General features: G+C 46.6%; 1 protein-coding gene across 1 annotated transcript in view; it reads right to left on the bottom strand.

Annotated features, from left to right (window-relative positions):
* Positions 1-11,397: 11,397 nt before the first annotated feature.
* The window catches only part of MACO1 (macoilin 1), a 69,091-nt gene continuing 66,407 nt past the window's right edge, over positions 11,398-14,081 (bottom strand). Inside the window, exon 11 of the mRNA XM_017534612.1 lies at positions 11,398-12,570. Coding sequence (XP_017390101.1) covers positions 12,368-12,570 — 203 coding nt within the window. The 3' untranslated portion in view covers positions 11,398-12,367. The remainder of the gene's footprint in view (positions 12,571-14,081) is intronic.

Here is a 14,081-nt window from a genome sequence, read left to right as displayed (position 1 = left end):
GTTCAAGTGATTCTTGTGCCTCAGCCTCCCAAGAAGCTAAGACTATTGGTACGCGTCACCACGCCTGGCTAATTTTTGTATTTTTAGTAGAGATGGGGTTTTATCATGTTGGCCAGGTTGATCTCGAACTCCTGATCTCAAGAGATCCGCCTGCCTTGGCCTCCCAAAGTGCTAGGATTACAGGCATGAGCCACCGTACCCGACCAGGGTTTTAACTTGACTGTCTGCCACACCAGAAGGTTAGTCCTTCCAAATAGAGACCATGGCTCATTCATCTGCTACTGTTCTAGGTCCTAACCACAGTGGCTGGCACATGGGTGATAACTAGCAGTTGGTTGAATGAATAAATGAATTGCTATTTCACAGCTGAGGAAACTAATACCAATGATAATAGTAATAATTGGCATTCATTATGTACCTACTATGTGCCAGACATATATTAACTCTAGTTCCCACAATTCTAGGTTATCATTATTATGCTCATGATGCAGATGAGGGAACTGAGGTTGAGAGACATCTGAGATGAGGGAGGGAGCAACTGAAGGAGACTCAAGTCCAGTTCAGTAGCTCATTTCCGTCTCAGCTTAGGGTACAGAAGAGAAGGTGGAAGTGGCAGGGAAAGGTTGGGATTCAGGGTCTCCTCCAGAGAGCTTCCAGGCCATGGGGACAGAGCTGGACAGAGACCCTTGCCTTACAGGCAGGCTGAGTGTTAGCCACATAAGGCCCTGGTCCATGCCTTGGAGGGTGAGGCCTCTCAGAGTGGGTGGTGGGTGTTGGTCACGGCAGCTGCAGGTGGTCACTCAGGTTCATATATCTTGCTGGGCAGCTGGGAAGGCAGGTGTGAGCAGCTGTGGAGACAGCATTCTAACAGAATGGGGCAGCTGCTTCGTCAACATCAAGAGCAAAAACTGGAGAACAGTGGGGGGAAGAGGCTACTCAAGGGTAGCACTGGGGACTCCCCAGAGTGACCTCTTTCTTGTAGCCCTTTCAGCCCCCACCTCAGAGCCTCAGTGTTTCCTGCCCACAGGATAATGTAGCACATTGGGAGGGGTGACATCCAGGGGGGCCTGACTTCCTAGACACCCTCACCCAGTCTTGGGAGTTTGTAGGACAATCTTGTGATTAAAGCACCCAGGCCCTGGACAATCTTGTGATTAAACACCAGCCTGAGTTTAAATCCCAGCTTCTCCACTTCCTGCCTGTGTGACCCTGGGCAAGGTTCCCTGCCTCTCTGAGCCTCAGTTTCCTCACATGCGAGGTCAAGGTAACTCTCCCAACCCCCCAGGATTGCTGTGGGAGTAATGAGAAGAAGGGCATGTGGGGCCTGTCACAAGGGAGGTGCTTTGAAAGCTTTTCTCTTATTGGTGACTTCAGGACTGGGCAGGCTCTGAGGAGGAAGGAGGCAGGAGTGCAGACTACGACGGAAAGAGGATCCGGAGGCTGCAAGGCAGATTCTAGTGCTCTTTCCCTCATTTAACAAACATTTATTGAGCACCTACTATGTGCCAGGCATGATTCCAGGTGCCAGGGATAGAGCAGTGAAAAGAGATAAAACCCCCTGCTCTCGTGAAGCTGACATTTCTGTTAGGGGAGACAAACAAACCATAACATAAGAAAGTAAAAATAGGCAGAGAGTGGTAGCTTATGTCTGTAATCCCAGCACTTTGGGAGGCCGAGGTGGATAGATCACCTGAGGTCAGGAGTTCCGGACCAGCCTGGCCAACATGGCGAAACCCTGTCTCTACTAAAAATACAAAAAAAAAAAAAAAAAAAAATTAGCCAGACATGGTGGCATGCGCCTATAATCCCAGCTATTCAGGGGGCTGAGGCAGAAGAATTGCTTCAACCCGGGAGGCGGAGGTTGCAGTGAGCTGAGCTTGCACCACTGCACTCCAGCCTGGGTGACAGAGTGACTCTGCCTCAAAAAAAAAAAAAAAGAGAAAAATTAAAAATACAGTAGATGGTGATAAATAATACAAATAAAATAAAAATATGATAGTGCCAAATACTGAGAGGACTAAAGCAGAGAAGAGGGGTAGCGACTGTCTGATGAGCTGCGATGGTAACATTTGAGTGCCGATCATAAAGTGTGAGTGAATGAGGCACTCTAAAAAGAGGGAACGGAACTGTCACAGCTAACAGGAGCCTAAGAAAACATGACAATTAAATGGAATATGGCATCCTGGATGGGGTCCTGGAGCAGAAGGCCATTAGGTACAAACTAAGGAAATCCAAATTACGTATGGACTCTAGTTCCTAACAATATGTCAATATAGGTTCACGTATTGAACCAAATATACCTTTAATGCAAGATGTTAGGAATCAGAGAAACCGGGCATGGGGTTTGTAGGAACTCCCTGTACTATCTTCTCACATTCTCTGTAAATCTACAATTATTCTAAAGTAAAATGTTTATCCAAAGGTGGGGGCAGCAAATGCAAAGGCAGTGGGGCAGGAGCACGCCTGACAGAATCAGCACGAGGCACGAGGGAGAGTGCGAGGAGGGAGGCTGGAGAGGCGGATGGAGAATGAACTGTGTTCAGGCTGGCGGGACATTCTCAGGACTCTGTCCTTTGGATGTGGAACCACTGGAGGCCTTGGAGCGCAGAAGTGACACGATCTGATGTGTATTCCAGCAGCTTCCTCTGGCTGCTTTGTTGAACCAGACCAGTGAGGAGGCTCCTGAGGAAGTCCAGGCGAGAGAGGATGGTGCATCAGACCATGATGGAAGCAGTGGAGGAGGTGAGGGCAGGGCAAGTTCTGGAAACATTTTGTAGGTAGAGCTGACCATATGCTGACAGGTTAGATGGGGGGTGTGAGATAATGAGAAGAGTCAAAGAGAACCCAGGGGCAGTCTGAGCAACTGGAGGATGGAGCTGACATGAAATGAGATGAGGATGAGGGGAAATGAGGAATGGGTTTAAACACACTGCACCTGAGGTGCCATGTGCTGTGAGTGGAGATGTCAGGAGGTGAGAGACCTAAGCTGGAGATCATGAATGTGGAGTCATCAGGAAAGAAACAAGGCAAGCGCTGCCACCTGGGATGAGGGGTGGTCAGCTGGGGGAGGGGGTGAATGCAGACAGACACATGCACAAAATACCACTTTATACACACAGAGATTTTCATGCATTCACGCATTTCATCCTTGCAAGAAGCTCCCCAGCCCACTCCTTGTCTGTTCCTCCTGAAAGAGCCGGGGAGAATTAATGAAGTGGTGGGTGAAGTACTAACCAGCCCAGTGCCTGGCAAGTCCCAATTCATTGACTTCTTGGGACCTTTGGGATGTCATCATCTCCACTTGACAGATGAGGAAAGGGAGGCATTTGGCCCAAGCTCTGTCCACCTAAGAAAGCATCCTGGGGTGTCACATCACACCCCCTCTGCTCTCACAAGGAACTCAGTTTATTGGAAGTCAGGGCCAGTCAGTCTGCAGAGCAGCCTTACCCACAGGATCTGCTGCAAAGCCTGCCACTATGCCTGAGGTACCCTGCTGGGCCAATTCCTTTGGCTCTTGAGGACACTCTTGGCTTCCAGTGGTGGACCACTAGAATGACGTACTCTCAGGAGAGGGAACAAATTAAGTTGTCGCTTCCCACCTGGGGGCCCAGATATATAGAGGCCTGGAAAGGCAGTCATGTATGCTCCTAGAGCTACTTTTGGTATTTCAAAAAGCCATAATGAGGCTGCACAGGTGACCTGAAAGATTGACTCTCTTTGCAGCTCCACTGGCTGTGTCAATCAGAAGTTCGATGAGCAGTTACACCCTGGACTAGCACAATATTAATAATGAATTAATGCATATAGTTAGTTTTGTTTGTTGGCAAAATCCTTAAGAAATTGAGCTTCTGGAAGAAGAAGACACTAAAAAGGGCCTTGGTGGCAGAAAGGCTAAAATGCTCTGCTTTGAGCTTTGGTCACTGGAACTGTTGGTATGGTGGACATTTGTGGAGTTCTTGGCCCCTCCAGCCCTGTGGTACTTTGGTATCATTTTTGTAAAAGCTACCAGTTTCTGGCCAGGCACGGTGGCTCACACCTGTAATCCCAGCACTCTGAGAGACCAAGGCAGGTGGATCACCTGAGGTCAGGAGTTCAAGACCAGCCTGGCTAACATGGTGAAGCCTCATCTCTACTAAAAATACAGAAATTAGCAGGGCATGGTGGCAGGTGCCTGTAGTTCCAGCTACTCGGGAGGCTGAGGCAGGAGAATCATCTGAAACCAGGAGGTGGATGTTGCAGTGAGCCAAGATCATGCCACTGCACTCCAGCCTGGGTGACAGAGCGAGACTCTGTTTCAAATTAAATTAAATGTTTTAAAAAGCTACCAGTTTCTGTGTGCAGCCTTGAGGGGCCACAGCTCTGTCTCTTGCCATGAAGCCAAGGGAGCCTGTCTTGGTCTGTTCAGGCTGCTACCGTAAACTGGGTGGCTTTTAAACAACTGAAATTGATTTCTCACAGTTCTGGAGGCTGGGAAGTCCAAGATCAAGGCACTGGTAGATCTGAGGTCTGGGGAGGGTGCCTCCTTACTGCTCACATGGTAGAAGGGGCAAGGCAGCTCTCCTGGGCCTCTTTTATACCGCCATCCTCATGACCTAATCACCCTCCAGAACGCCTACCTCCTAATACCATCACTTTGGAGATGAGGGTTTCAACATAAAGATTTTAAGGGTACACAAACATTCAGACCACAAATGGGCCCTGAATCTCCTTCCCTCAGTTAGCGCTCTCCAGCCCAGGGTTCAGCCAGGGAGAGGACAGACAACTCAGGCTTGGACTCTTTGTCTATATCAGGTTTTGCTCTGGTAACAAACAGCCCCCAAATCTCAGTGACAGACCGGTAACATATTTCTTGCTCCCAGGTCTGACGGTTGGCTTTGACATAGCTCACCTCTCACCCAGCTGTGACCCCTCTCTGGGAGATGCTGTTCTCCCACAGAGAGAAGCAAGGGGCCAATCTAAAGCACTCAGGTGCATTTCAGGCTGCCCAGACCTGGCACACGAGATGCCCACTCACATTCCATTGACCAATGCAAGTTATATGGCCAACTTGGATGCTGAGTAGAGAGGGATGTATCAACCTCGCTGTAGGGATGGAGTGGATAATTGAGAGCAATAGCGCCCATCTTCCACCGTCCCCCAAGACTCCGACTCGAGAAGCTGGGACATAGACTCACTCAGCCCTGGGCCCTGCTGAGCAGCTCCTGCCTCCGAACTGCCCATGCTGGCTGGCTCCTGTCTTTCCCATATGGCTTCTTCAGCCCTCTCGACAGCCCCATATGTGCATGCCCCATCCGTTTTCATTCAGTTCCCCTTTGGGCTTATACTGGCCACAGTCACCTTCTGTGGCTTGCAATAACAATAATAATAATAAAAAAAAACTTACAAGAAAACACACAGTAACCACAAACTGGGGTGATGCTAACATAATTCCTTTTTGGAAACGAGAGGGCTGACAATTTATACCTGCAAACAGTGTGATAAATGTGGTTGACAAGGGGAATCTAGGACAAGGGCCTGGAAGAAAGCCCAGGGGCCAGAAGGAAGGAGAGACATGAGGGTCTCCACAGGGGAGGTAGGAAGACAGCAGACACCAACTTTGTTCACATCTCCACTTGGCCAGCTAAAAGCATTTGAAGTCCTAGCCCCAGCTCCAGCCCCCAAACACCCACACGCATCCTCTGAGGTCCCAGGCCCCAGCAGGATGGAGGCTTTCCTCTTACTACTCTTAGTTCCCAGTTTCTCAACCCTGACCACACATTAGAAACCTCTGGGGAATTCAAACAAACAAAGCCCAAGTCCCTCCCCAGCCCAGTTAAATCAGGCGCTCTCGGGGTGGGCCCTGGCCATGGGCATTTTTAAGAGCTCCCCAGACGACTCCAATGAGCAGCCAGGGTTGAGACCCCGCTGCCCTACTTCTCCTGAGCTCTGCAGTGTGTGGAGAGGGATGCCAGCCCTCAGATACCAGAGCTTGAGATTTTTCAACAGAAAACAAAAAGAATCTGGATAATATGAAGTCTCCCAATTTTTAAGTGTTAGCTCAAATGTATTAAATTATCTGCAGATCAAACAAAGTCTGTCTGGGAGCTACTAAATAGGAACCTAAGGGTGTAAAGTGTCTACGTTTTCATATTTCTGGCTTGCCCCCACTCCCTTGGCCTCTGGGAATCCCTGGGCAGTGAGAACATCAGCACTGAATGTGACTTAAGTGTTGTGCCTGGGTTGGGGCTGCCTGAAGCCAAACAGCTGGCCACAAACTGCAGCAACACGTGACTTACACAGATGACAGACCGAGTCCTCACAGGTAACCACCTATTCCTCGGTCTTAAATTGCTTTCTTGAGCACTCGGCCAACTTTGATCCCACTAGACCTCTACACCTAGGCAGAGACCTCAGCAGGACCAACTTGGGGAACAAGTGCCACCTGGGGCCTTTCTCCTAACCCCAAGCTGCTCACTCCGAGCTCCTCTTTGGGTTTTTTTTGGAACTGTTGTTTTGGCTTTTAGTCACATTTAAAATGTGTTTTAAAAATCATTTTTTGTTATAAAAGTAACATTAAATTTATTTTAGATAATTTAGATAATTTGGAATATACAGTAAAGTATAAAGAAGATGATGAAAATCACCTGTTATCTTTACTGCCTTTTGGGTTCCGAATACACAAAGATTCTACGATGTTCTGAAAGGAAGTCCCCCATTTCAGTGTGATGGAAGCCCTGGAAACTCCAGTGGGAACGATTTCTTCCATTTTTCTCATTTTTCCTTTTTCTTTTTTTTTTTTTTGTTGAGACAGGGTCTCTCTTTGTCACCCAGACTGGAATGCAGTGGTGTGATCTCAGCTCACTGCAGCCTCAAACTCCCAGGTTCAAATGATCCTCCCACCTCAGTCCCCCAGATAGCTGAGACTATAGGCACATTACCACCCCCAGCTAATTTTTGTAATTTTAGTAGAGATGGGTTTCCCCAGGTTGCCCAGGCTGGTCTTGCACTCTTGAGCTCAAGCGATTCTCCCACCTCAGCCTCCCGGAGTGCTGGGATTACCGGCGTGAGCCACTGTGCCCAGCCTGTTCCATTTCTTAAAAGTCAGGACATTCAACATCTTCAAAAGGCTGATCCATCTGACCTTTACTATTCATCAGAGACAGACTTTGAGAACTCAACCTATTTTTTAGATATACGATTCTTCTTCCTAATACATAATAACAAGAATTACAACTAGAAAGAAATCTTTCAGAAAGAACCTCTGCTGGGTGGCAGGTGGGTAGCTGTGGAGGTGAAACAAGACCTCTGGCTCAGGTTGCATGTGCCCTCTGGTGGCAGCTGGGGGTGGCTTTGGGCAGGGCTGTGTCAGTCCTCATGCTCAAGTCAGTGGTTCTCAAGGTGGGGATGTTAGACATGCAGTTTTTCAGGCCCTCCCCGAGATCTTGTGAATGAGAAACTCTGGAGTGGGACCAGCAATCCATTTTCGCAGGCAACTTCAGGCTGTTCTGGTGAACAAGTTTGAGAATGACTGTTCTAAGGAAGTATGGGCCTGGTACTGGAGAAATGCACCAACATGGTCTAAGGCTCCAGGAGCAAAACACTGTCCTCCACGCAGAGCCACGCTGAGCAGTCAGGGAAGGGAAGAGCGAAGAACAGGATGCAGGCCGTGCTGGTGCCAGGCCAAACGTGGCACATGGAGGTCCCTGCCCACACTGACCTGCACCTCCCTCTCAACCCGAAGGCTGCAGAGCTGGGAAGTGGGTAGAATGGACCTCTCAGAGCAACCGGTCAAGGCTCCTTTGAACAGGATTTAAAAAGCCCCACCACATGTGTGAAGCTCAGCCTTGGATTCTTAGTTCTGAGAAAAATCGGAACATAGCAGAGTGTTCCAAAACCCTAGAAAGCCCATCCTGAGGGGAAATAAGACTTGAACCTCAGGCAAAGACAGGAACTAAAAGCAAACACTGAGATGGAACAAACAAACACCTAAAATATGCACAAAGAGGGAGGAGAGAAAAGAAGTGTAGCCCCCTTAGTTAGATGGAAAGGAATTCTCTGAGACACTCATCATCAAATCAAGGAGGAAAGGCTTTATGATTCAATTACTGTCAGCATGAAAAATCCCCACACTGACTCACGATGCCGCAGTACTGGCTCTTTCAGAAGTTGGTCTAAGGCTCCAGAGGGGTGAAGCATGGACAGGCTCCCATCAGGCTCCTGCTGCGAGGCTTCCCAGAGAAGTGATCGTTAGTAGCAAATCCAGCTGCTAACGTTAAGCAAATCTTTTTGCACCTGGCTAAATCAAGCAGGAGTTTGTAGAGAAAATTTGACAAAAAAGCAAGGTTTGAGACAGGCAGATGGGAGATGTCATAGTAAATATGCTACTTCAAATTTATCCCTCTCCTTCTAGAAACAATTCTGTTTATGCTTGTCATTCTAATAATACTATTACAGAGATGCTCTGATTCAATTAAGGCATGGTATTTCAGATTACATGTCTAATCTAAAACCTTAATCACTCACTAAATATTTATTGAATACCTACTATGTGGCAGTCATTGTTCTAGGATCTGGAGTTACAGCAGTAAACCGACAAAAATCTTTGCCTTCTTAGAGCTTACATTCTAATGGTGGGGAAACATAATAAAATAAGCAAAAAGGGGTAAGGCTTAGATTTCATCTGCTGCCCAGCCCCTCATCATTACATTCTTAATTCTAAATTCTCAAAGCCTACGTATCAGCTTTTTTCTGGACTAGAAGAGAGAGGGTGATAATGTTTAGTCTTCATGTTAGGAAAGTCAGCTCAGGATGGGGCTTCTAAAACAATATGCAACTGAATTACCCATTCACATCTTGTTAAATGCAGATTCAGATGGGTCTGGGCAGGAGTCCCACAGGACACAGGTGCTGCTGGGCTGCAGCTGCAGACCACCCTTTTGAGTGTCCCGAGTTTAGGAGTCAGGCTGTCAAGGATGGAGCGGCCCCACAAGCAGGAATTCTTAGCTAGGTCCTGCCCTCCTCATGATTCCTTGCAGCAGATTGGCACTTCCATCTGGGAGGCCCTGGATGGTTTTCAGGGTGCCCTTTTGCATCATGTGACCCAGTCTCCAAAGCAACTCAGTCGGGTGAGGAAACAGCACCCTAGAGAGGTTAAGGTCACAGATCCCACGGTGGCAAAGCAGGGAGTGGACTCCCATCCCTCTCTGGAGGGCTTGGCTGGGCACAGGGCTCTTCATGAAGGACAGGAGACCAGGGCCAGAAGAGAGGGGGATGCCTTTGGGCAAGTCCTGCAAGGCCTGGGAAGAGGCCAGCTCAGCAATAAGCATCTTTGAGAGTCACATATAACCAGGCATTTATGAGGCTCAGAGGCCCTTTAATCTAAACAGGCCTAGCTACTCTGGCCAGTGGCTTTGGGGTAGACTTCTAGTTTACCTCTTTAGTTCCCTCTGCTGTGGTGTGAATTTCAAAAGCAGCAATGAGGACCGGCTGTTAGAAACATTCAGCCTTCCCCGGTGGCTCTTCATAGCCTGGATTAACACAGGTGGGTAAGCAGGGGGAGAGGGGCGGCAGAAAAAAGGATTATGCCCTTCCTGCAGGCTGGGAGTCATGAGGTATTGTTCATTTTCACTCCATAGGGTCTCTTGGAATGATTGCCACAGACAGAATGAGCATAGACAGCTATTTCCTTATGTAAAGTTGGGAGACGTCAATAAAGAGAGGTTATTCGGCCAGTCAAAATACACTCAAACCACTCTTCCTCTAATTATTTAACCATCTAGAATGGCAAACACTGGTTTATAGCATGTAATAAACTATGTACTAAGATGTGGAGCTGCTTTATGATGGGCCTAAAATAACAGAGACAACAACTGGAGATCTCCTTGATGGAAAAGAATGTGCCGATGAGAGTTCTGGAGGCAGACACATTCCTTCAGGGAAGGCGAGGGCAAAAGCCAAGGCAAGCCAAGATGTTCCCCTGGGCAATTCTGCTCATGATATTAAATGTGGTGTGTCTGCAATAGACTTGATGGCCAAGACTCAGAAAGGCTATCTGGCAGTAAGGACAGAGGGTGACATGCCAAGAGCAGAATTTTCCAAAACTGAAGCGAAGGTCAATTGTAACAATGGCCAAGAGAGGCAGTTGCCTTCTCAAAAGATGAAAACAGACAAAGCCTCTAAAAACAAGGGAGGATGGTAAAAGTGGATGTTAGTTCAGGATCTATAGCAGTTAGGAAACCCTATTGGTCACTAACCGGCCAAACAAGATTCTAGAAAATAGAAGAGGGCAAGACATTGGTGAAGGAAATTTGCTCTCAAGGTTTTCTCACCAACTACCCCCCAACTCCACCCCTAATTTGCTTTCTTAGGAAAGGAGGGTTGTACCAGAAAACAAGTCAGCCTTGGCTCTAATCAGATGCCAGAGAAGGGAGAGAACAAATGAGAATGGGTATGTCTTAAGCACAGAAACCAAACCAACTTGAGATCTTGATAAGCCCCCCAAATCCTGTGTCTGCCACCTACCCAGGGATAGGCTGTGTGGGAGGACCCTCACCTGACAGGGGCTGAGATGAGGAGAGAACAAGACAGCAACCAGCTAAGCGCCACTCAGAACAATCTACCTTGCTGTGCCCTCCTGAAAGTTAAAAAGGCAGAAACTAGTTTTATCTGTAAGAAAATGTTTATTCTTTTGAACCCCACAGAAAAAAAAAAAAAAAAAGAATGCAGCCAAGACCAGTATTTAACGAAGTGTCCCAAAAGGCAGCAAAATGGGGGAAACCTCAACACAAAGTCAGTGACAGTTTTCCATGTTTTTGCACAAAGATGAAAAAATCTATGACAATTCTGAGTAACACTTTCATGGTGACAATTACACAAGATGATTCAAAAATGCAAAATGGCAGCAACATGCACACCTGGCTAAAGCTAGAAGTATTTTTTATCCCAAAATAAGATCTGTGACTTAAAGGATGATTCTTTTATAATACTTCTATTTTACTGACTTGCTTGTCCTACTTAATTTGCTTTAAATGAGACGTACATGCCAATTAATAGGAAATTTTAGAAGAACTACGTCCTTCCAGAATCCATGGCAAGGAAGCAAACCAATTTATTTGGTTTCTTAATTTTTCCTAGTTTCCAAATACAATTTTGCATTGCCCCACCCTCCCATTCCCTCCCCCCACCCCCACCCTGATTCTTAAACACTTCCAAAAGTTGCCTGTGCAAACACTTTTCTACCCATGTATAATACACATTTGGAACTGAAATCTTTGTGCAGAGTTTTGAGTCTTAAAAAAAAAAAAAAAACCTCCTTGGCACAAGAGCTGAGGAACAGTCAAGCTTCTTTTAAATTATCAAACACAAGATGATGAAAAGTGGAGAAAGCACAGTTAAATGAAATGGAAAAAAAAAAAACCCTAGAATCGTAGCTTTTATTAGCCATCGTCACAGTCTTTCATCCACAAACACCGCCCAGCTCCCTTCCCAAGGTGCTTTACTGGAGGCAAGTGCAGAACACCGGGGTGCTTTCTATGAAAAGAAACACAAGATGTAGCTGTGGTGGTAACGGACAGCCCAGCTACCCACCAGTTTTACAGCAGGATCCGCAGTGAGCTTGATAGAGATAGAGAATAGGTGACGGTAAAGGGGGAAAAGAGTTTAAAATTATCAAGTTTCCTCTTGAAATGTCTTTTCCCAAGGCACTGTGAAGAAGACTGCTGCTAGCAATTTTCTAGGACTAAACATACTGATGGGAATATAAATATTTCAAACACAACCCCTGTTACATTCTTACAGCTAGTCTCATCACTTAGGTCTCTTCTCAGCTTAAATGATGCTCCTTGAATCTGTTTGGTCCTTGGAGGGGCAATCCATTTTTGTTTTCTGTTAATACTGACAATCACCTTCTTTAATGCGGCTATAACATCAAAGCTCTGTTAGGTTACTTAACGCTTCACTTTTAAACTAAAAGTTTTCATTATCATTTCATATGAATCCAATGTGTAGGTTTTTCTTGCTTATTTAAGAATAAACAAAACAAATGTAAAGGGTTGAAAAGCAAAAACTCTGCTTTTTTTTCTTCAAGAGGAAACTATGTAAGAATACATAAAAGGCAAAGTTGGCTACTTGAAATCCAAGAATGGTTTTAATGTGTTGGCCGAGAAAAATTAACTGTAAAGTTCTGTGAGGTCTTCTAAAAATTTACAAGAAAAACTGATGGGCAGTTGTAATCAGAATTGGATGTTATCTTTTCCCCCCTTTTTAAAAATGACAACAGATACAGTCCCACAAAATACAATAGAAACTGTTTTTTTATCTTGACTGCCAGAGATGCTCCTTTGCAATGACTTCGGTAACCAAATGGTTGGGCACAACACACAGCTGGCCTTCATTTCTTCAGGGGCTGGTAAACAGAGGCATTGGGGTCAAGTCCAGAGGGGCTGGTCTCCACAAATTTGGAAGAGTAGTGGGGGGAAACAGGGCTCAGGGGACTGGTGGCAGCACTGTATGTTATGCTGGGCATGACGGCCATGACTTCGGCTATCTTCTGTTTTAGGTCCTTGATTTCCTGATCTTTCTGAAGGATTTGTCCTGTAAGATCAAAGATTCACCATTAGTGAAAAGGGAGGCTTTACCCAACACAATGCTCCCAGGGGCCAATCCCTATGGCTCCAGGTTTAGTGATTTATAAGGGTAGGTAAACTTGTCCTGTAATGGGACACACAATAAATATTTTAGGTGCCCTGGGCCATATACAGTATACTACCCTTTGTCATCTTTTTTCTCCAAACATGGAAAACTGTAAAAACCATTCTTCATAGGCAGGCAGTACAGGCACAGGTGGCAGGCCAGATTTGGCCCATGGGCCACAGTTTACTGACTCTTGGCTTAGAGCTAAGAAGAGATTCTGTTCATATAGGTGTGACTGATGTAAAGAAGTCAGTTTCCAGGAACCATGTTTTGAACATGGCAGTCACCTATGACAGCCTAAGAGGGCCTCTGATTTTGAACTCTGGCTCCACCTCTTAAGCTAGAATTTTTTTGAGAGGACAGACTTTCTCTGAGTGTCAGACCAAGGAATACAGAACAACTGAGGCCTGAGACTCAGTCACAGTAATACGCTTCTGCCACCAGGCTCTCTGACAGAAAACAGAGGAAGCTCTGTGACTGTTGCACTGGGGCACGCTGGTGTGACCCAGATCACTTGCCCCTGCTTTAGCAACATCACCCTATTTAGCCTTCCAGCACACTTGCCCTCACTACGCTTCAGTTTCTTGATCCAATCAGCTCCTGCCTACCTTGGGCCGCTTCCTTTCCTATGTGTCTCCTGCTTTTTCTGCAAAGCTAGCTAACACTTAAGGATTGCTTCTGCTTCCTCAGCAAAGCTTTCCCTGAGCCTCCTGTCTAAATTAGCTTCCTAAAACCCTTAGATTCTTAACACACCCTAAACTTCCCTGTCACTTACAGGGGCTTTGAAACAAAGTGGTCCTAGGTTTCAATCCTACTCTACCTCTGGATAAGTAAATGATTTTGAGCAATACACATAACTTGTAAAACTTCAGTCCCCTAAGCGAGAGCAGTAGAAAGGAACGTCCCTCATTCCTCCATGTCCCCTAAGTGTGAGCAGTAGAAAGGAACTGCCTCTTACTCCCTCCATGTCCCCTAAGTGAAAGCAGTAGAAAGGAACTGTCCCTCACTCCCTCCATGTCCCCTAAGTGTTAGTAATAGAAAGGAACTGTCACTCACTCTCTCCATGTCCCCTAAGTGTGAGCAGTAGAAGGGAACTGTCCCTCACTCTTCCATGTCCCCAAGTAATAGCAGTAGAAAGGAACTGCTCCTCACTCCTCCATGTTCCCTAAGTGTGAGCAGTAGAAATGAACTGTCCCTCCCTCCCTCCATGTCCCCTAAGTGTGAGCAGTAGAAAGGAACTGTCCCGCAGGGCGCGGTGGCTCAAGCCTGTAATCCCAGCACTGTGGGAGGCCGAGGCGGGTGGATCACGAGGTCAAGAGATTGAGACCATCCTGGTCAACATGGTGAAACCCCGTCTCTACTAAAAATACAAAAAATCAGCTAGGCATGGAGGTACATGCCTGTAATCCCAG

Source organism: Cebus imitator, unplaced genomic scaffold, assembly GCF_001604975.1.
Source record: "Cebus imitator isolate Cc_AM_T3 unplaced genomic scaffold, Cebus_imitator-1.0 Scaffold87, whole genome shotgun sequence".
Classification (NCBI taxonomy): Eukaryota; Metazoa; Chordata; class Mammalia; order Primates; family Cebidae; genus Cebus; species Cebus imitator.
This window is presented reverse-complemented; position numbering and strand designations above follow the sequence as displayed.